This window comes from Odocoileus virginianus, chromosome 24 (genome assembly GCF_023699985.2).
Source record: "Odocoileus virginianus isolate 20LAN1187 ecotype Illinois chromosome 24, Ovbor_1.2, whole genome shotgun sequence".
NCBI classification, from domain to species: domain Eukaryota; kingdom Metazoa; phylum Chordata; class Mammalia; order Artiodactyla; family Cervidae; genus Odocoileus; species Odocoileus virginianus.
This window is the reverse complement of record NC_069697.1, coordinates 31,599,143-31,622,680: the sequence shown is the minus strand read 5'-3', so window position 1 is coordinate 31,622,680 and position 23,538 is coordinate 31,599,143. Positions and strand designations below refer to the sequence as shown.

The 23,538-nt window shown below is 33.4% G+C and overlaps 1 protein-coding gene across 2 annotated transcripts in view; it reads right to left on the bottom strand.

Annotated features, from left to right (window-relative positions):
• SCAF11 (SR-related CTD associated factor 11) overlaps positions 1 to 23,538 on the bottom strand; it is an 87,891-nt gene that overhangs the window by 31,532 nt on the left and 32,821 nt on the right. For both annotated transcript variants that reach the window (XM_020873105.2, XM_020873106.2), the window contains exons 3-7: positions 21,207 to 21,288; positions 18,855 to 19,012; positions 9,451 to 9,528; positions 6,425 to 6,525; positions 4,529 to 4,590 (exon numbers count right to left, since the gene is read on the bottom strand). In XM_020873105.2, the coding sequence (XP_020728764.2) occupies positions 4,529 to 4,590; positions 6,425 to 6,525; positions 9,451 to 9,528; positions 18,855 to 19,012; positions 21,207 to 21,267 (460 nt within the window). In that variant the 5' untranslated portion in view covers positions 21,268 to 21,288. The remainder of the gene's footprint in view (positions 1 to 4,528; positions 4,591 to 6,424; positions 6,526 to 9,450; positions 9,529 to 18,854; positions 19,013 to 21,206; positions 21,289 to 23,538) is intronic.

The following is a 23,538-nucleotide window of genomic DNA, read 5'->3' as shown; positions in this document are numbered from 1 at the left end:
ATAAAAAATGATAACAGAAAATTAATGTTGGTGAGGTGTGGAGAGAAGAGAACCCCAGTGCACTGTTGATGGGAATGTAACTTGGTGCAGATACTATGAAAAAAATTATGGAGATTCCTCAAAAAATTAAATAGAACAACCATATGATCTGCTAATTCCATTCCTGGACATTTATCCAAAGAAAATAAAACACTCAAGTCAAAAAGATATATGCATTCCCATGTTTCACTGTATCATTATTTATAATAGCAAAGATATGGAAGCAACCTAAGTGCCAATCAACAGATGAATGAATCAAAAAGATGTGAGATACACACACATATTCCACACAACGAATGTTACTCGGCCATTAGAAAGAGTAAAACTTTGCCATCTGCAACAACACACATGGACCTACAGGGAATTATACTATGTGGAATAAGTAAGACAGAGAAAGACATAGACTGTATGATTTTACTTATATATGGAATCTAAAAAACAAAACCATCACAGCTAAACAGAAGTCAAACATACAGAGAAAAAAGCTGTTGGAAGAGGGGAGGTGACTGAGAGGATAGAAACAAGTGAGGGAAATTAAGAGGAACAATGAAACATACAGTGTGGGGAATATAGTCAATAATTATGTGATACATTCATATAACAGATGGTAATGACTTATTATGGTGATCATTATGTACAAAAATACTGACTCATGAAGTTGTGTGACAGGAACTAACATAATACTGTAGGTCAATTATAGTTCAAAAACAAACAAACAAAAATCATAGAAAAAATGGTAAGATTTGTGGTTACCAGAGGCAAGTGGTGAGGGAAGGAGAACTGGATAAAGGAAGTCAAAAGAATGTGAACTCAAGTGGGCCTTAGGAAGCCTCACTATGAACAAAGCTAGTGGAGGTGATGGAATTCAGTTGAGCTACTTCAAATCCTAAAAAATGGTGCTGTGAAAGTGCTGCACTCAATAAGCCAGTAAACTTGGAAAACTGAGCAGTGGCCACAGGACTGGAAAAGGTCCATCTTCATTCCAATCCCAAAGAAAGGCAATGCCAAAGAATGCTCAAACTACCACACAATTGCACTCATCTCACACGCTAGCAAAGTAATGCTCAAAATTCTCCAAGCTAGTCTTCAACAGTACATGAACCGTGAACTTCCAGATGTTCAAGCTGGATTTAGAAAAGGCAGAGAAACCAGAGATCAAATTGCCAACATCCACTGGATCATTGAAAAAGCGAGAGTTCCATAAAAACATCTACTTCTGCTTTATTGACTTTGACTTTAAAGACTTTGACTGTGTGGATCACAATAAACTGTGGGAAATTCTTCAAGAGATGGGAATAGCAGACCACCTTGTCTGCCTCCTGAGACATTTGTATGCAGGTCAAGAAGCAACTGTCAGAACTGGATATGGAAAAACAGACTGGTTCCAAACTGGGAAAGGAGTATATCAAGCCTATATACTGTCACCCTTCTTATTTTACTTATATACAGAGTACATCACACGAAATACCGGGCTGGATGAAGCACGAGCTGGAATCAAGATTGCCAGGAGAAATATCAATAACCTCAGAAACGCAGATGATACCACCCCTATGGCAGAAAGCAAAGAAGAACTAAAGAGCCTCTTGACGAAAGCTAAAGAGGAGAGTGAAAAGTTGGCTTAAAATTCACCATTCAAGAAAAGATCATGGCATTCAGTCCCATCACTTCATGGTAAATAGATGGGGAAACAATGGAAACAGTGACAGACTTTATTTTCTTGGGGTCCATAATCACTGCAAATGGTGACTGCAGCCATGAAATTAAAAGACACTTACTACTTGGAAAAAAGCTATGACTAACCTAGACAGCATATTACAAAGCAGAGACATAACTTTGCTGACAAAGGTCCGTCTAGTCAAGGCTATGGTTTTTCCAATACTCATGTATGGATGTGAGAGTTGGACTATAAAGAAAGCTGAGTGCCGAAGAATTGATGCTTTTGAACTGTGGTGTTGGAGAAGGCTCTTGAGACTCCCTTGGATAGCAAGGAGATCCAACCAGTCAATCCTAAAGGAAATTAGTCCTGAATATTCATTGGAAGGACTGATGCTAAAGCTGAAACTCCAATACTTCAGCCATCTGATGCAAACAACCCCTTGGATGCTGGGCACTCCTGATGTGGGAGAGACTGAAGGCAGGAGGAGAAGGGAATGACAGAGGATGAATGGTTGAATGTCATCACCAACTCAATGGACATGAGTTTGAGTAGGCTCCAGGAGTTGGTGATGGATAGGAAAGCCTGGCATGCTGCAGTCTGTGGGGTCACCAAGAGTCAGACATGACTGTGCAAACTGAACTGACTGAGGATGGAATGTAAACATGATTAATACAATTAACATTCCTGTTAATTATTCATGAGAATTGTTAAAAGAGTCAATCTAAATCCTAGAGTTCTCATCACAAGGGAAGAAATTTTTGTCTATTTTTTTAATGTTGTATCTATATGAGATGATGAATGCTCACTAAGCTTACTGCAGTAATCATTTTATGATGTATCATGTATGTAAGTCAAATCACTATGCTGACCACTTTAAACTGGTATTGTATATATCAATTATATCTTGATAAGTAGGAAGGAAAAAGTTAACTATTGAACTGGCTTAGAAGGTTCACTGAAAACTTGTTTAGTATTCCATATTCTGAATAGTAAAACAAAACTCAAATCTAAATGAATCAAAGATTCTTATAAATGGCCTTCACTATACTCAAGCACTATAGGTCTAAGATTTGCCTATGTTTCTCTCTCTCTAAAAATAAGCCCAGGCAGGAGATGCACACTTAAAGAAAACTACTGCAGTCTTAAAACTAAGATTATCATAGTAAGAGTGCGCTACACTACCTAGAGAAAACCTGTAACATCACTTAATCTTCCTCAGCAGTAAATTTTATATTTGATTCTAGAGCTACCAAAACAAAGGCTATTCAATAAAAAACAATGTTAATCTATAGCCATTACCCAGAAAAACAAAGAAGTTTTGATATCTAAAGTTCTTTAACTAAAGAAAAATGTTTATCTAACCATTAAAGTTCTTTTAGTGAAATTTCACTTTAACAGTAAATTATTAAAGACGTATATTTATTAATCTTTAAATCTGGGATTATCTGTAATTCTGAGAGACCATGTTAATTCAAATTAAAAAAACAATACCACCACCACCCAAACGTGGTATTCAAATATATAAAAAAATGGAAGCTGATTACCATTTAGTCTTAAGAACAATGAATTCATTAATTCTATCTATAAATAGAAATTAATTGTAACCTAGCATGGAAAATAAATGCTCACCTCTCCCTGCTTACAATTAGCTCACAGTACTCCAATACTTTGGCCACCTCATGCGAAGAGTTGACTTATTGGAAAAGACCCTGATGCTGGGAGAGATTGGGGGCAGGAGGAGAAGGAGATGACAGAGGATGAGATGACTGGATGGCATCACTGACTCGATGGGCATGAGTTTGAGTAAACTCTGGGAGTTTGTGATGGACAGGGAGGCCTGGCGTGCTGCGATTCATGGGGTCGCAAAGCGACTGAGCGACTGTACTATACTGTAAGTTGTTCTTTGGAAAAAAAATAAACAGCTTAAGTTTCTAAGAGGAGCCACAAAGCACTAACGTGACATTTTTCTCAGATTCTGCTGCAAAGCTTTCCTGTATTAGAGAACCATAACATTAGACAACAACAAAAGACAGGCATATTTAACTGCCCAAACAGATATGTGAGCTTCCCAGGTGATTCAGTGGTAAAGAATCCACCCTGCCAATGCAGGAACCACAGGAGACATGGGTTCAATCCCTGGGTCTGGAAGATCCCCTAAAGGGGGAAATGGCAACCCACTCCAGTATTCTTGACCAAGAAACCCCATGGACAGATGAGCCTAGAGGGCTACCGCTCATGGGGTTGCAGAGAGTCAAACACGACTGAGCAACTGAACACAGTACATAGATAAATAGGTAAGAAATGTTTTATTTCTAAATAAAGTTTGAAATTAAGTGTGGCTTGAAGCCAAACCACAACTTCCTCTGGGAACTGTGGATTAACTTCTTACTGTTAGACTTCCCTCATTACTGCTTACAGTTATTGGCCTACAAGGTATTTTATCTCATTTCCCCTAAGGACTTTGGCACTAATGAGTCGAGTTAAGACCACAATATAGGCTGCTAACCGAGTAAATGGAAAATACCCTTTTCTCATTTTCCTTTCCAATACACACACACACACACACACACACACACACAAAATCTCTTATTCACTGACCCCTTCCCTTCCTCCAAGTTGAACAGGAAAATAAGAAGGGCAGGAAACAGTATAAATGATTCCATGAAAGTAATTTAAGTAGAACTGAATACAATGTACACAGAGTTTCAGCAAAGTTCTGTTGTGTATGACTGTTTTCCAAGCCAAAATACTATTTACAAGAACTTTGGCAGAAGCATTAAAGTAAGAAACAAAGAAAAAAAAAGTAGAACATACAAGGAAAAAGTCACTTACTGTGTATCATCTTCAAGTCATAAAGTTTTGCACTTAATAGATCTTCTCTTATGATCTTTTTTCTGTAAACATCAATAAAGAGATGAAATAACAGAAAACTGTTACTCTACTCATTTATTTTCAACCCACTGCCCACAACAATGAAAGCTATTGTGCACCAAGTTTTAAATTTTAGCAAAGAAAGCATGACGAGCTGGACCCCCCACTTCGCTGCCACTCTCCACTCCAATGACTACAAAGGAGACACTAACACAAAACAAATCACTACTGCAATCCCTTTCCCTGGAACTAGTGGAAAGTATCAGAAAGAGGAGTCTTACATCTTTAGAAGGGAGAGGCAACACCAAATGGGTTATTTTCTAAGTGCTGGAAATGAGGCATACATCTTATAAATATAAGACTGAATGAGAGGAATTCTAAAAAACATCCAAAAGACTCCAAAAAGAATCTAGTAACTGACAGATTTACCGTGAGAGAAATCACTAATGGTCTGATTCGGTGGGCAAAAACAAATTATTTTGCATCTGTTACTTCCTTTTACCATCCCTCAACAAGTCCTTGAGAAAAAACAGCTAACCACGTGGACTACCTCAGGTGTGTCCAACCCACTGTATGACCCTGTTGCAGGTTCAATAATAATGAGCACTGCACTCTCAGGAGGAGCCAAGAGGACTGGGTAATTCTGAAAAAATGCCTATCTATGACATTGCCATAGCCAAGAATAGGAGATGAATGAAGAATAAAGCTAGTAAAAGCTATTTCTTCATTATGCCTGGGGATAATGTGTTATTTACTAAGCAAACATAAATGGAAGAGTCAAAGCTGACTCAAATATAATTAAAAGAAACTGTACATAAAATTTGCTCTATTGAAGTTATTAACTTGGGTTTATAGGTGGGCTCTTGAACTAAGTGTTTCACAAATCCCTTAAAATCTACAAACTTCTGTCTATATTTTATGATGTATCTTTTCGGGAAGAAGTTCTCTACAGTTTTCTTCAGATTACTAAAGAACTCTATAACTTCCCAAAAGTTAAGATCTAGAGAGCTAGAGTTACAAGTGGCGTTATTCAGTAAATCTCAAGGAGTCCTGTCAATGTTTTTAGTAACACATCTACTCTCTCACAGTATTCGTATTCTGATGAAATGTACTAATGAGCCACAGGTTTAACTGTGAAGTTGACAATATACTGACTTAATACAACTTTGCGGCAGCTCTACATATAATTCAGATCAAAAAGGGGTTAAATTTTTTAAGTACTACAACAAGCTATTTTCAGTAATAAATCTCCAGTACACAATTCAATTAAAAATTACCTTAATACCTGTTAAACTTGAGTTCTAAGTATTTCTAGGCAATTATATTTTAACAATAGTAGCTAAAAAATCCAAACATGTTTAAAAATTTTTTCAAACATAAACATTTGTTACAGTACTAGCAAGTGTTTGCTACAACATAAAGAAGCAAAAGGAGAAAAATAATAGTTTCAATTACAACAGTCTCATGAAGAATGCTGTACTGTAGCATTAGTTACTTTCTATTTTCTGTCCATAAATACTAGAGCAATTACTCAAAATATGGGCTGTGCACCAATGCTCATCCATAATGGCTTGTGTTTTGTTTTTTTTAACATGGCTGTACCTTTTATAAAAGTATCAATCTATAACAAACTAGGAAAAAAACTAAAATAAAAAACTAATTCATCAAAGACAAAGGTCAAATAAATTATATTCTCAGATTTCATTTGGTCTGTCCTTAAATTATCAAGGGAATGCTTTAAAAGAATTATGTACATTGAAATTTCACATCATTTTTTTTTTAAGTATTCTCTTTTTTCTTATTTGCTAACTTCTGATTCTACACAATTGGATTCCATTTCTGATCCTCATCACTAACCTCATACAGCTTTTAGAATTTTCCTGACAGGATAGCTGCTTCTTAAAAGAGCTTTCATTTCTCTTGTCATTTGTTTCTTTCAACTGTCTTTTTACTTGAACCTGTGAGAAAAGCAAAATCATCTATTTAGAGTGATAATATGGTATCACAAATAACCTATGCATTTCCCTTGAAAGAACAAAAAATTAAAGAAGCATACCGTCTAAATCAAAGTGTAGCCCAAATACATATGCCTTTTATTTTTTAGTTCAAGTATGCTAAACTATAAACTGAGTATTTGTGCTAAGCTCTGGGGAAACAAAACAGTAAGAGAGAGGCATGCAAGTGAGTTATGAGTGTGCTCATAACAGAAATAAACACAGATCTTTTATATATATGTGTGTGTGTGTATATATATGTATATATATATACATATAACTGACTTTATCTGAAAGTACCAGAGAAGACTTTTCATGAGTAGATAATTTATGAGTTGGTCTTAAAGAATGAACAGGAATTTGTCTAAGGAAAAAAGATATTCTAAATGGAAGGAACACAGTTTATAAAAGAGTGCAGAGAAGTCAATGCGGATGTGGAAGAAAAAGTTAGCAGGATATGAAACTGATGTAATATATTAGGACCAGACAGTAAAGGCCTTGAAAAAGAAAATAATTCTATAGAAATCTGAAAATAAATGAAGGTTTACAAGTAAGTGAATGAAAGGATCAAATTTGCTTTTTTTTGACAGTGATATGGAGAATGAACCAGTTAAAGACAAACTATAAAAGCCAGGAAACTGGGAGGAAGCTCTTGTAACAGTGTAGAACTATACTGTATGAGACAATAGTTACTGCTGCTAAGTTGCTTCAGTCGTGTCCGACTCTGTGCAACCCCATAGACGGCAGCCCACCAGGCTCCGCCGTCCCTGGGATTCTTCAGGCAAGAACACTGGAGTGGGTTGCCATTTCCTTCTCCAGTGTATGAAAGTGAAAAGTGAAAAGTGAAGTCGCTCAGTCGTGTCCGACTCTTAGCGACCCCATGGACTGCAGCCTACCAGGCTCCTCCATCCATGGGATTTTCCAGGCAAGAGTACTGGAGTGGGGTGCCATTGCCTTCTCCAGACATATACTATTAAGCATGTGAAAATGTGGCTGGTTTAAAATGAAATGTAAGTGTAAAATATATACTAGATTTCAACGAAAACAATAGGAGATAAAATCCTTCAGTAACAATTCTAAAATACTACATGTTCAAATAATACATTAAATGTTAGATTAAACAAAATATAAAAATTCATTTTAACTGTTTCTTTTTGTTCTTTTAATGTGGCTACTAAAGTGTTTATAGAGTGGTTTGTATTGATAGTATATTTCTACTGGCAAAACAGGTCTAGATGACAGACAGCCTGAGGTCTACAAAGAGGTAATGAAACGGAATGAATTTAAGACATCGTGCAGAAAGAAGAAGCAAAAATAATGAAAAGAGAAAAAATGGAAAACTTCCAGAGGCTTTTGATCTGGATGACTGGGATTACAGTACCATAAACTGAGGTTGGCAGAGGGGTTGGGAATGAGATGAGTTTGGGGTTTGTTAATGTTTAGATTCCTTTGGTATTCTAGATAGAGATGTCCAACATTAGATTGAAAATATAAGCAACTATGCATGTCTCATTCAAGTTTAATTGTAAAGGGAAAAGGATAAGAAACAGTCAAAAGAAGTAAAAAGGCAAAGAATGATATTAAGAGTATATAGGTAATAGCACATATGATAAAAAACACATTTTAAGTTTAACAAAATTAGCACTGTCCCAAACTTTCAGGTAACATTCAACTCCTATTAAATAAAACATACATTTTATTCCAAGCAACAGAACAAAATTTTACAGAGTATTTTTGGAGGCTAATTCATGCAACATTGTACACACACACACACACACACACACACACACACACACACACATATATATACATGCACACACACACACGCACATAGTCTAGAAAAACAGAGAACACATCTTTCAGAGAAGTTATGCTTATAATTTTAATTATAATATCACATATATATATATAATGTTTTATCTTTTGTTGAAAATATATACTAATCTGCATAATGTCCAGAGTTACACAATTAAAACATGAGGATCTTTCACATATGTCATTTTATTTGAATTACAGTCTCATTTGTACCTTAGGTCACCGAGACTCACCTAAAGAAAATAATCAAAACAAATTATAAACACCTACAATAGGAATATTTAATGTTTAAATAGTTTTACATAGCTTACATACCCCTTTCTACTCACAAAGATAGCAACCAGTCTGGCTGCTACTTGGGAAGTTTTTCTTTCCCATAATGGCATCATTTATACATATCATATATTTTCATTTTACAATACCATTCCTGATTTATCAGCAATAATGTCAAGAAATCTCTTTCCCACACATTTCATTTTACTTACTACTTACTCTCTTCACTTTTTATTCATCAATTTAGGAATATTATTTCTATTTCTTTCTCCTTTTTTTGGTAAGCCAAAACTAAATGTGAATACAAATCATATCATGGTTCATAATCAAATAACATCAGTGTGATGTGTGCATCTCAAGACTGTGATCAGGATTAAGTATTACAATAAAACTGTACTTAACAAAAGAAAAGTTAGCTGCCCATAACAACTGTGAAACTGTGAGAAGTTTTTCTCATCCTTCTCAAGATTTTCACAAACTCCCATATTTTTCTCCAATTAAACCATTTCCTTCAAGTACCAGCACTTAAGAACAAAGACACCATTTTATATTTAATTTTACTTGTTTAATCTTCTCAACATTATATGCTTTTCATGAAAATATAATTTCCAGGTACTCTGGACATTTTTGTGGGGGTTCATGGGGGGTTGTCTCTGAATCTAATATCCCGTTCATTTTTTTAATGGAGATTAAACACATTAAACTTAGTTAATTCACAAATACATTCAAATATCTATTAAAGCAAAATCATCTCAATTAAGTTTACACAGTTCATTCTGCAAAATAAACTCTAAGCCTTACCTTAACACAACCTTCTGATACACTGAATTTAAACACCGCCTGAAAAGGTTTCCGGTCAATAGGACATGAAGGCAGTGTCTGAAAAATCATTAACAAATTATAACTTTACAAATGTCTCTTTAAAATAGGTCAAAATTAAACTATAACATTTATGGTAAGTTTTTCACTGGATTAGGAAACAACAGAAAAACAATTTTTTCTTTTTTCAAAAATAAAGATGAAACACTTTCCATCTGTTGTCATGTCACAAATAAATACCATAATTTTAAAAAATTCAAACATTTACTGAGCAACTATTGTATGCTAAATAAGTGGAATACAATGAACAAGACAAAGAAGATCGCTGTTATCAAGTTAATACCTATTAAGACCTGCTGCCCAGTTGAGAACTACAGCTACAATGAAAGGAATCTGGGCTGAAATCATTAGTTCTGTGATCCAAAGCACTTGAGAAGTTCTAAATAAGCTGTAAAAGGAATGACTTGGACAGGTCCCTCACAGATTTTAATATTCTATGACAATACTCCCCCCCAAATGAATCTTGAAAAAGCAGCTGCACCAGCAATTTAAAAGGAAAAAAAAAGCAGATATGAAGAAAAGGAAAGATTTCTCCACTCCTCCCTCAGTCACACAGGTACCCTTTCCAGAAGTAGTTTCTTACATATCTTTTTGCAGATATCAATGTTAATACATAACACGTGTTATCTTTTAAATATAAAATTCAGATGCTGAACTGAATGTTGTATTTCTCTTTATTACCTATCTACCAATCTTAAATTGGCTCATATTACTATTTCACAGCTGCCCCATTCTTAATATGTATGTCATAACAGTTTTGATTTATATATCCTTTTATATAAGTTGAAAATATTTTCATACTTAAGGGCTCTTAAAAGATCCTTTTCTTTAAAAGGTCTATTCATGCCTTTTGCCTCTTTTTTATTAGTTTGCTGTTCTTTTACAAACTGCATTAGGCTTTATTTACAGATTAAGAAAAATTGTCCTCTGCCCACTCTGTAATTCTAAAACTTTATTTTGACACAAGTATTACTTCCTGTACTTTCAAAATTAATATGCATCAACTCTTAATTAACAGTTTCTCTGGTAGTATTATTAAATGGGTGTATAGGGAAAGGTTTATATTATTTAAATATTTTAAGATTAAAGTATGTAGGGTAAAAGGGAACATTCTACAGTCTATGAAGACCATACTAAAAGGTGATATTTTAATATCTATGGTTATAAAAGTAAATCAGGATTCTAACAACTTAATAGTAATAGTCTAAAAGACAGTAATCAGGTTTTGATAAATAATCCTATATTCCCAGGTAGAAAAATGTTATTTTTGCTTTTCTGGACTTTGGCACAAACCAAGATAAACCAAGTGCAAGCAGAACAGAATGTGTGTGGCCCTTGATCATATAATACATTTTCACAAAAGCTTGTGAGTTCCTTTGGGAGCTGCCAAAACAAACTGAATTACTTTTTACTACCCTGCTAAAAAGTGATTTTTCTTTTCCTAAGTAGGGAGGCCTTGATCAAATGCTTTACACCGTTATCTGAATTAGGAAATGTGACCTTCCTTACTATATTAAATTGGTTCAGATTGGTAGAACCCACCTCAGCTTACTTCCAAGTACCTTAGGATGCTATTACTTTCCCCTCAGAAAAATTTGACCTTAAAAAACTTTACTACAAGGAGCAACAAAACTGTCCATACCTTTTAAATAATGCATTGCAAATAGCAATTCTAGTTCAAAGAACTCAGCATCATAACTATGTGACTGTTGTTTATATCAGAATTTACTGCATAAAATGCCTTAGCCTAGAAGTTGTATTAACACATTTATAACTCAAAAGAATACTCTAACATGGAAACCTTCAAGTACTTACTTTTACTGAAGTTTCAAAACGCATTTTCTATTTTAAAGGTAAATTTAGATAAGTATTCATTAAATACATAAAATAATAATAAATTTTGTTTCATTAAAAAAAAAACTATTAAAATAGATGTGTAAGGGCTTTGGATTTACTATTTTCATATTCTGCCCTGTCTATATGCATGCATGTGCTTAGGAGCTCAGTCACATCCGACTCTTTGTGACCCCACGGACTGTAGCCCGCCAGACTTCTCTGTCCATAGGATTTTTCCAGGCAAGAATACTGGAGTGGGCTACCATTTCCTCATGTTTAATGTTAAGCAAATTACATAGCCTTTCTACGTCTCTTTTGTGAAAATAGGGATAATAATAATCTCTGAGGTTTCTGCAGGAATTAATGGCATACACTAAGTATTACGTAAAGTCTTCCGAACGTCAACTGGCTTTATAGCACTAATAATAAAAAAGCTTGATTCACTAATGAAAACTCACAATATGATGTACATATACATGTAAGAGACACAAATTGTTAATAATGTTTTAATTGGACTTTTCAAAGTTCATGACATATATGGACATTAAACTATTTTTATACCTATTTTGATATAAACTAACACTACGATCCAAAAAGTCACTATGTTAAAGGAATTTAAATATCAGATATATGTCAGATACACCAAGCCTTTCTAAAACCCTGAAATTACACAATCTCATTTTCTTCTTTATTAAATTTCCTCTTTTGACATCAGCTAAATGGCACTCTTTCCTTTACCATGTTCAAAGTATCAGAGTTCTAACCTGAGTCATTCCATTTTGATCTCTTACAGATAATAAAGAATTCTGAGTAAGATTTTGGTTTTGTTCTTTTATCCATAGCATAATTGTCATGGATATGTGTAAGGTTTCATGTGAAGAAAGGGTTTCACTGCTATTTAAAAAACAAAAAGAAAAAAAGCAGAAATACAAAGTAGTAGTTGAAAAACTACTGCTATATATTAAGATAATCTATTTATACTTTTATTTCCCAAAGATAATCTAGTTAACACTAGAAAATAAATTAACAGATTTTCTTTGGCTCAGGCTTAGCCATTAGAAAAATTTCTTGAAAACAAGTTATCCTCCCCAGATTAAAAAAAAAAAAAACACATGAGAAAATAAGCTACCTAAAATAGACAAAATATCTTTTGCTATGGCTACTGAGAAATCATGATGTCTATTTCTGACCTTAAAGCAGTTTAGCAAAGCGTTTCAAAGGGGAAACAGAAAATTCAGTTATCCTGAGTTAAGTCTTCACAGCATACTTCAGTAAATAGTGATTAAAGAAGAATTAAATGAAAAAAAAAATTGAAACAGATTTTTTATAATTAAGTGGATCTTTAATTTTTCCTTTAATGTAAACTCTAATAAAAATATGAGTACCTTATATTAGCATATGCTAAAGCTCAAAAACACCATCATTAATAGACACTAAAGCATAAAATTATATACCTATGATGATGAAATAGCTTTAACAGCGAAAAAAGAGGTTTTAAATAATGGTTTGCATTGGCCTAACTTTAAAGCATTCCTGAGGATTCTTCATCCTCATAATCCAGCAGATATCCATTCGGAAAATCTCAAAGATATTCTAATCTTGAGTTTGTGTCACTAAAATAACTAATTTAGTTTTTAAGTTGTGTAGTTTTAAAAATTCACATTTTAAACTAATGGAATTTTAAAATACACTCAATTCTGCTTTAAAATGTATTTTTAGTTCTGAAGAAAATTATCCCAAATTTTAAAACAAAAATAAATACACTTTGGTTATTCACCATTTTGAGTCCATGTATATATATATATATATATATATATATATATATGTGTGTGTATGTATGTATATATATATATACTCTTTCACCTATTTTAACTGACAATGACTTTTGTGTCTAATTTAATTAGTTTCACAGCAAAGTAAGAGAATATCATTCAACTTTGTGATACAGCTAGAAAATGAACAGAACTTGATCACTACTTTACAATGTAACGTGTGTTAAAAGAACAGAGCATACATTTTACTGTGAATGCTCTCTAGTAAAGTTGTATCAGTTAAGGAGGCAATTTCAATAGAAAAAATAATCTTCCTAATGATTTCAATAAAACATACCCTAGTATTCTGAAGCGTTGTAAATTCTCAGCTCAGACAAACCCATATTTAAATGTAAGAACAGGAAACCTTCCTTATTTGGGAATTCAGGATTCTTGATTTCTAATATTTCTTGCTTCCTGCTGCTGCTCTATCCTCAATCACAAAGGCTGCCTACCGATAGCCCCTCCTAGAGAGAGAGAAGCAAGTGTTAAAGGTAAGTGCTTAAAGACTAAATCTCAGTTCCTATGCTTTAGGTAGGTTTGTCTGTCCATGGGAATCTCTAAAACATCAATCTCTCTTACTGATAAATACAGCACATTATATAAAACTCCAGTTCAAAATCAACAAAAGTGATTTAGGAATTACGCCATCACAGGTTGATGCTTATTTTTAAAGCCATTCACCAGGACCTATCCTTTCTCCTTGATGGTCCCAAGATACATAGTCTGGACCCCTAATGAAAATGCTCACCTGTAGTCAGCCTACATATACACTATCACATTTAATCAGTTCTTTCAAGACAGTCCTTGTCAATGCATATTAATGAAACTATGGTTCTTTATAACCCACTTTCAGGAGTGTATCCCTACAAGACAAATAGCTGTCAGTGATAAAATTAACAGCAAGAAAACAGTTTAAACTACTCAAAAGAAACTTTTTCATTTTCTTAAAGATGTATTACAACAGTTGGATAGAATTATTTTTAATCTTTTTTTCTTTTAACATTTAATAGTTAAGACTTTCTTTTTCTAGCACGGAAAGAGAAAATCCCATAAACTATCTATATAAATCATTTTACAAATTCTGACATTTCAAATTAAGACTATACAGAAATAAACATCCAACTGGTAATGAAAATCTATTATATATATATATATGCTTTAGATAATGAGCATTCACAATATAAACATATTCTTCTTCTATCAAAGGTTATACCAAAGAATTAACCTACAGAGTGAGAACAACTGAGAATTTGGAATAATCAGTCATAAATTCAAGTTCTGGAGAAGTCAGAACTAGCAACCCCTCTAATCTACTTTAAGGATAAAGATAGACAGCCCTGAATCACCTACTGCATAAGTTGCAATAATTAAATGAATTAATGTATTTAACAATGCTTTATAAAGATAAGGACTAATGATAGTGCTCCACAGATATGTTTAAATCACTGTTCACTGAGAACTATGTAACAGATTTGGTTTAGTTCAGGAGTAAAGAAAGATTAAATTTTAGCAAAAACTGTTGGGAAAATCCAGGCAATAAAACTTTGCTGAATTATGTTACCAAACAATAGTCTAATCATTAGAACGATACATAAATTTTTCTACCCACTGCTTAACGGAACATCTGTATAAAACACATCAGGAGTCAAGATATAAGTCAACTAGTCATATTTTTATTTTTTTGGTATTATTAATTCAAAAATATACTCCTCACCTGTCTGCATTGAACACTGTTGTCTGACTTCTTCAAGAACCATATATCACCACAGTAAGACTCTTCATTTCTAGTCTCATGAGAGAAAACATCCCCTTGCCAATTGTCAAATTTTTATTTCATTAACCTTACTTTCTCAAACTGAAGCTGTCAGCAAGTTGAGGGAGGATAATTTGCTTATAGTAGGAAAGGTAATCACATTTAAAAGTTACTTTAAAAATAAAGGGAATATTTACATTACTTAAAAGTGAAAAGAACCCCAGTGGATATCAAGAACCTCCTAATCATACATATTGCATATTCCTTTAAATAGAGTTTAAAAAAAAAACAACAAACCTTAAACACTTCAAACATGAAATGTTTCCAAGTCCTCAAACTTAAACCTTTAAAGGGTCAAAATTTTGACCACTTCTTGACAACCTGTCAAACCATACATCTTATTTTCTTAACATGTATGTGTGAGTGTGTGTAGCTTACCCTAGCGTCTATTGAGGATCATAATTATGATTGGCTGTGAAGACTATAACCATGTGTCAAACTACTCTAGCCTTCACCTTTCTAATTATCTACTTTAAAATGTGCAAACTCAGACAATCAAGATTAAACTTATGTGTAAACAAAATGTCCTCAATATGTTTAGAATGCATTTTTGCTCACAGTAAAAACACTTAACTTTCTAAGTAGCTGATAAAGTTTAATGTATTAGTTCTATACATATTTCATCAGGTCAAAGGTCTCCTTTAGTTCCAGATTCTCAATTCTAATATTGATGCTTTAAAATAGCAAGAATTTCAACTTTCTTAAAGTGCCAATTACTATGTCTTTGTTTAGATTTAATATTCTATTTCAAAATCATCATTTTTATTTTATAAATCAACAGGCTTGCCATCTCTTGAGATCCTTGAAATTAAACCTACAGTAGAGTAGACATGTTTAATTTCAATTTATTCTAGTGTCCCTAATGGGAGGGAAGCCATTAGGCTCTGGGCCATGAAGATCATCATTTCCATTATTCTGAATCTTTCTGCCCTAGGTAAAGTAAATGCTATGAAATAACCAGCAACTAAATTCAGTTACTTACTCACTTTAAAACCCTCATATAGCTTTTGTTTTAAATAACCACAGAATCAAAATTTTACAGCTTAAAGAAATTCAAACTAATAGTGACTTTGGATATAGGTATTTTAAGAACACGAGAAATTCCAGGAGTGTGTCCAAAATAAATATACTAGACTATTATATACTTGACTTGTCTCTTACGGAGAATTTCTTCAATGCCTAAAATATTATGGTGACAGTAAATAAATGAGTTCTTCTTGGTTCTTGATAACTATCCCAAATCATATTTTAGTGAATCTTGAGTACAAATCTCAGATACTTCAGCAGAACTTCTGAAAGAGAAGACTAGGAAGGTGACCCTGAATACATTTTGTACTTTTTTCTTATTATGTAGATTTCCAATCACTGTAAATCTCACTTTTGATTTCTAACTTCCCACTAGAAGTGAACATTAATAAAATTTAAAACTATGGGTCAATTTTTAAAAAGTATTTTTATTTTAGGCTATCTCTTGAAGTATTTAGAAACAAATTAAGAGTTCCTTGCCCTGAATAATAAATAACCATTAACACAGTAATTTAAATGAAAGAATATATATGAAAGCCTTATTAGCACTAGCCTGGCTAGTAACAGAGACTGAATATGGACACTTATTGCTAAAACCGAAATCCAAAGTAAACTACATGCCTCTCTTTTAAGAACAGGAGGAGGCTGAGGAAAATGAGAAGAGAGATCTTAATAACTAATGGTCATGAATAACTACAGCAGTGAATATGAAATGTTTCTATTTGTCAAAGTGCTTATATACCTCAAACATATCTAATTTTTTATCATACCAACAAAAGATTCAAACTGAAAATTTAGTTCAAATCCTAAGTGATTTTGTTAACCAGTATTCATTTATTGTTTATAATGAACATTTTATTAGAAGACTGTGTTCTTGTTACTGCTTAACTTAAATGGCTTATTTAACTGATGCATGCTATTCCCATTATGGACAATGAAATAATTCAAAATACTGTGTTTATTCTCTACTTCCAAAGTTGACTACTTTTGTTTAAACAATATCCCAATTCCCCCACTCTCTAACACAATTAATGGTAGTACAGCAGGTTAAGTATTTTCTTTTTAAAGCAATTTGGCTTCAATAAAATGTTTATATACAAAGAAGTAACACAAAACAAGAAAGACATTACATGCAAGAAAAGTGCTGATTGTAACATTATGTATGTAATCAAGTATTTTCAACCTAAAAATATTCAGCAAGAGTTAAAAAAGACAAGTTTAGCACTATCTAGTAGAGGTGAATATGTACCTCGTAGTACCACTTTAAGATTCACACTCTAGAGAAACCTGAACTTGCATACCATGATAAAGCTAATGGTTGTATCAAAATAAATGTAGTGTAATGAAGGAGGTGAATCAAGTCTATTTTATATATTCTCATCTCCAGAGAAAAACATATACTCAAATCATGGTTGTTGAACCTCCCTATTATGTGGTCACTGCATACAATCTTACAAAAAGCATCAAATTGAAGACTTCTGCCCATCTAGTAACTGTTTCTCTACTGGAAGCAAAAATGCTTCTATTTTTAAGATATCTAATCACAGAGCAAACCATGGTGCACTAAATTTAACACAGATGAAATCATTAGTTGGGTGGCAGAGAAAAATACGCATTTTCATTTCATTAGTAAACACTCCTGCAAACACACAGGAGTGTTTAGAATTATACTAAATAATTAAACTCAAAAGATTTTTTCCCAAAATACATTTTCACCTATCCTGAGTCCTTTCTTACCAAAGACCAGTTTAGACTTTTATCTAATTAGAACTGTTTCAAGTATGCTATTATGAATTCAAATGGTATAACAAATCTTTTTTTCCTCCTCCCAGAACTTGGCCATAGTCAGTACAGTTATGTTCCCTTTTCCACACTATTAATGAAATACACACATTTTGAAATGAAATACACACATATTAATGAAATCACACAGAACTGTGAAAACCCCAATTATGCAAAAGGCAATTAATTCTAATGTGCTTAAGGACAACAAACAATTTGAATGCAGCTAATACTAAAATATTTTAAGATTTATTTCCTTTACTAACTTTTACACACTGACAAATTACTAACTCAAAAAATATAACATGATCTGTGTGACAAGTTTTCATTTCACAATTCACAACAACAGGGCTCATAATGAATGCTCACTGTACAGCAGTATGATCTACTTGGCACAAACTGTATCAAAATAATATATTAAAAGTCTCAAATTTTTCTATTTCTCAATCATTTACTATCTAAGAAGACCTCAACATATCTCTAACTTTGAAAATAGTTCATAATACGGGAATCAGAAAATGCAGTTATAAATTTATTTCTGCCTCTTAAGCTATGAGACCTTGGCCAAATTATAGAACACAGAATCCAAGTTTCCTCATCTGTAAAATGGAAAGACACTGTTACATCTGTTCTGGTTATCCCACAAGGCTGATATAGGGAAGAAATTTAATAATCTATATAAAAATTCTCTGAAAAATATAAAACACAAAGCAGAGAGAAAGCATTACAAGTAGTAAGCAGATATAATCACAAGAGGGTCAAGTACACTGAAGATGAATTACTGTGTTTCTACCAGAAAAAAATACCTAATCTATTTTCCAATAATTTTTTTAGGTATGCATTTATAATTTTTGTATTACAAAAGCACAAAAAGCTGAATATATAAAGTTTAGAAGAGAATAGTCAACAAAATTGGAGCAATACAGAGACATTCGTCCTAAGTGGAAAAAAACACATTACTGTGAAATAATTTATGAAGGCAGTATCAAGTCTTTAGGTAGAATGAAATCATGCTAGGGAATTAAAATACAATAATATTTAATACTTGGACTCACCTCTGCCCATTTAAGAATACAGGTCAAGCAGAAGACATGATTACAGCTTTCTGGAAAACCAATTTCCTTCTCTAACAGGCAACTGAGACATATTGGACATCTATCAGCTTCACTGTACAACACACTAGTGGTAGCAGTATTTTCTTTGTTTTCTTCACCTATAAAGTAAAGCAGTCACATGTGCTTTCAATTTCTCCAGATCAAATGACTTATGTTTCTGGTAGTATGATGGACTTGATTACTCTAAAGGGCCCTCCTTCTACAAAGCAATTAGATCTTAGATGCACTTTAAGAAACAAACTCCTTGAGCACAAAACCTCCAATGTTTATTAATTTAAATTTAAGGAGGAGTGAAAAGAATTTTTCATGAATTTAATTTTAAAACAATAATCATACAGTTCAAATATTTAAAAATTTAAAAAAGGTTATAGTCACAAATCTCCCAAGCAAATCCATCTCTATGTATTCAGTTCTACCCAGTGCAACAAGTAACAACTGTTAAGCTTGTTCTGTGTTCTTCCAAAGACATAATGGAATGTACAGACAAGCAAATCCTAACACATATTCTTTTAAACCTCCTTCTTCAGACAAATGCTAGAATACTATACACACCAGTTTGAGTTCTTTGTTGTTTCAATCTAAAGATGGGACAACCACTTGTTTTCAAACAATGAAAAACTTGTTTCTCACTTTTAATAGTGTATCAATAGGATAAGTTCTTAAAAATGGAATTCTAGACCAATGTGTCTGTACATCTGTAATCTGAAGAGATCATGCCAAAAATTATACCTCTTAGAGTTTGTACTCATTTAAACACCTACCAGCAATGTAACCAACCCACAGGAAGTAAGCAGTGCTTGCTCAAAAGTGAAAGAAACTCCAAGATACCACATAAAATAAAACAAAAATAAAGAAACAGTCAGCTGAAATGTGACCAGTATATGTCAAGCAAATGGAAAAGCTGAGATCACCCTGAGAACACATGTTCATACTAGTGTTTAGATCTGGAGACTAAGCTTTAGGACCAACCCAGGTAGGGAAACTGACCCAGGGAGATTCACCTCTTAAGCCAAGACCCTCAAATGCGGTTAAAGTGGTCCCAGCATGGGTTCAGAAAAAAAACAAACACATATAAATCCTCTGAATGATAACATCCCTAATTTAGGCCCTCAGGATTCCACACCTCATAATCAAATATCACCAAGCCAAAGAAAATAAGCTGACTTGAAATTTTTATATTTTACATACTATATTCATTATAAATTTATTTAGATATCCACTGGCTTCAAACAGTAGAACTTTCAAAGACTACACTATTGTTGTTTAGTTGCTAAGTTGTGTCTGCCTCTTTGCAACCCCATGGACTACAGCACATCAGGTTTCCCTGTCCTTTGCTATCTCCTAGAGTTTGCTAAACCCAGAAGAAAAAAATATCTGTGAACTAGAAGAGCTGAAGAAACTACCCAGACTGTAAGAGACAGAAAAGGAGATGTAATCTGTGAAAGAAGGCTGGAAAATGAGGTCAGAACAAAGTCTAACACATTAAGTGAGGTTCAGAAGAAGAGAGTAAAGGGCAGGCAATAGTTAAAGTAGTAATGGCTGAGAAATGATAAACAAAAAACACAATTCAACAGATAAAGGACACACAAGGTATACTAAATAGGAGAAAAGAAAATAATCCATGTTTAGAAACAATGTTGCCAAACTGTACAACATCAAAGATGAAAACAATATCTTAAAACCAAAAAGAGGAAAAAGACAGATCATCTACAAGGGAATGACAATTAACTTGAAGGGACGTTTCTTGACAGCTAGTAAGAAAAACTAGAAAATAGCCCAAAGGGGGGAAAGAAAAACCAAAAAACCAAACTTCAGAGTGCTAAGAGACAAAATAAGTAATTATCAATCCAGAATTGTATTATCATTCTTTGAAAAGCTTAGAAGAGGATAAAATTTAAAAACACTGAAACATTTACCACCAATAGACTTTCACTAAAGGAACTCTTTAAGATTTTTTTTCCCCCCAGAAAGAAGAAAAGGAATGGAAAAAAAAAAAAAAAAGAAGACAACAATGATAAAAACAAATGAACGATCAAAAAAAGTCATTCTGAAATCAGCAGGGAGCAAAAATTTAAGAATATAAAGAGTTCAATGAAGTAAAAACCATGACTGATTGCAAACAAGACATGAGAAGAGCCAAAAAAAAAAAAAAAAAAAAGTGTGCACTTCTTATTTAGGCAGCTATTTCAGAGTTTAAGAACAACGAAAATTTGTAAACAAAAAAATATGTACTAACAGTTTGGAAACACGAAGTTTTGCTTTCAACACAAAGCTTTATAAAAACTAAGTTACCTTGCATATCTTCATAGTCCTGATCGTCCACATTTAGGGCATATATAGTTTTCTTCTTCATTTCTCCTTAAAAAAGGATTTCCTACAGGATGAATGATAACAGAGAATTTTTATGTTTGCCGTGTACACATAATATACATAATTAATTCTTTTAAATCCCAAACTCTAAGAAATTATTTTACACATAAAAGAATAAAATATGAATCAAGTCAGTAAATTTTCTGGATAATCCAGTATACTTTTATACTCCCTGCCACCAAGCACAGTCTTTCTGAAAGGAGAAGCCTTATACATGTATTAAGTAACAAAGACTCACGATAAATTTTGTGGTACAGACATGAATAAACCTGGAGCTTAGAGAAAAAGAGATCAGTTTGGACTGGAGTTTTTATTGAAGTTGATAGGTTATGTATTTTAAGAAGCTTAAACACATTTAAGCGGCAACACAGAATGAACGAATAAAATGGCATATAGGTAGGCCAATCTGACAACTAAGAGTAAGTGGTAAAAGTGCAACCGTGTGTATACACTGAGGAGGGATGGGCATGTAAGCCAAGAAGTTCATCTGAAAGATTACAGTGAAGGTAACAAGAGCAAAATAAATCAAGCTGAGCTAGATTACAGATGGATCTCTAGTGACTGAGAGGTTTAGATTCAATCTTATAGATTCCTCTGAAGATTGACATGATATAAGCAATATACACGAATCTTCTAAAAGAATGATCTGCAAAACACAGAATGGATTATAGAGGGAGAGATCAGAAGCAGGGACGCTTGCACAGCTAGAGTAACTGGCTGTGAAATGAACAGAGAAGCAAAGAGATAAAAGGGCTGAAGTATTTCCAATATTTGGTACCTACATAAATACAGGGAAAGAGTAAAAGATTACTTTGACCTAGAGAACTAGGAAAATGGTGATTATAAGAGACAAAATGAGAAACAGTAAAGAAAATTAATTTGTTAGTTAAGGGGAACAAACTTATGAGGTAAAATTATTTTTTAAATCAACTCTTAGAATTCTAGGGCTTCCCAGGCGGCTCAGTGGTAAAAGAATCCGACTGCAATGAAAGAGACTCGAGACTCCAGTTTGATCCCTGGGTTGGGAAGATCCCTGGAGGAGAAAATGGAAACCCACGAGTATTCTTGCCTGGAAAATTCTATGGCAGTCACATGGGGTCACAAACAGCTGGACCCAACCGAGCACACATGCACACTTTAGAATTCTTTCTTGAATTATTGTAAGACAAGCAATTGCAAAGAACTATTCAAATATATTTTGGAATATCTAGGCACAAGAACCCACTAAGTTCATCAGTTATGAGTCGCCCATGTGTGTATGAAGTAATTTTTCTATTAGATTTTTAAATAATGTAAACCTGTGAATTTCTACATTAAAGGTTACGTATTGCCTAGGAAATTTCTCTATTAGGTTAAGTAAGGAGAAATGCAAGGGCCCATACTTTGACTCAAAACCCAACCAGAAACTAACATATATAAGAATAATTTAAAGGTTTTAATAAGTTAAAAACTGGAATTTCAACTCAGTATTAGTTACTTTTAAACTGTTAATTCAATCACAGTCTGCCTTAATAAACGTAGAACGTCAAGAAAAAAAGGAAAACTTTCCACTCGGCCTACATGCACAGCATTTGTTATACTTCTGGTGCTATTCTTTAGGTATCATGTAACAGCTTATCAAGGTAAATACACTGACTTCTCGAAGTGAGATGGGCCAGGAGGTTTTAAGTAGAGGCCAGCTCCAAGACCACTGCATTCATCTAGAGGGGGAGATTACAGCGGTTTGTACTAAAAGGAGAAGCAAGGGTGATAAAAAGTGCTCAGATTCCAGCAGTTTTCAAAATACAGCCATCAGGATAGACTGAATGTGGCATATGTGTTAGAGAAGATCCCAGGATAACTTCATGGTATTCAGACTTGAGTAACTAGAACGACAAAATTGCTGAGATAGAACACTTCAAAAATATTCAGATAGTCATAGGCTGTTGTCCCACTTGATGTTTACTCAGAAGGACAGTATCAATATCACTTGAGAACTTGGCACAAATGCAAGATACCTCAGGCAGCACCCTAGCTAGCAAGTAAGAATCTGCGTTTTATCAAATTCTGTGTAAGATGCATATACACAGTAATGCCTGAGAAACACTTACAAACAACTTCCAAACCAAGCTGATTTTAGAATTATATTAAACTTCCGTATGATCTATAATTGAGTATAATTCATTTGGAGAAATTCGTAACATACCATCTCTCCCATTATGACTGAGAATTCAAAAAAAAATTGTAACTTTGTCATAAGCAAATCCGTGCTTAT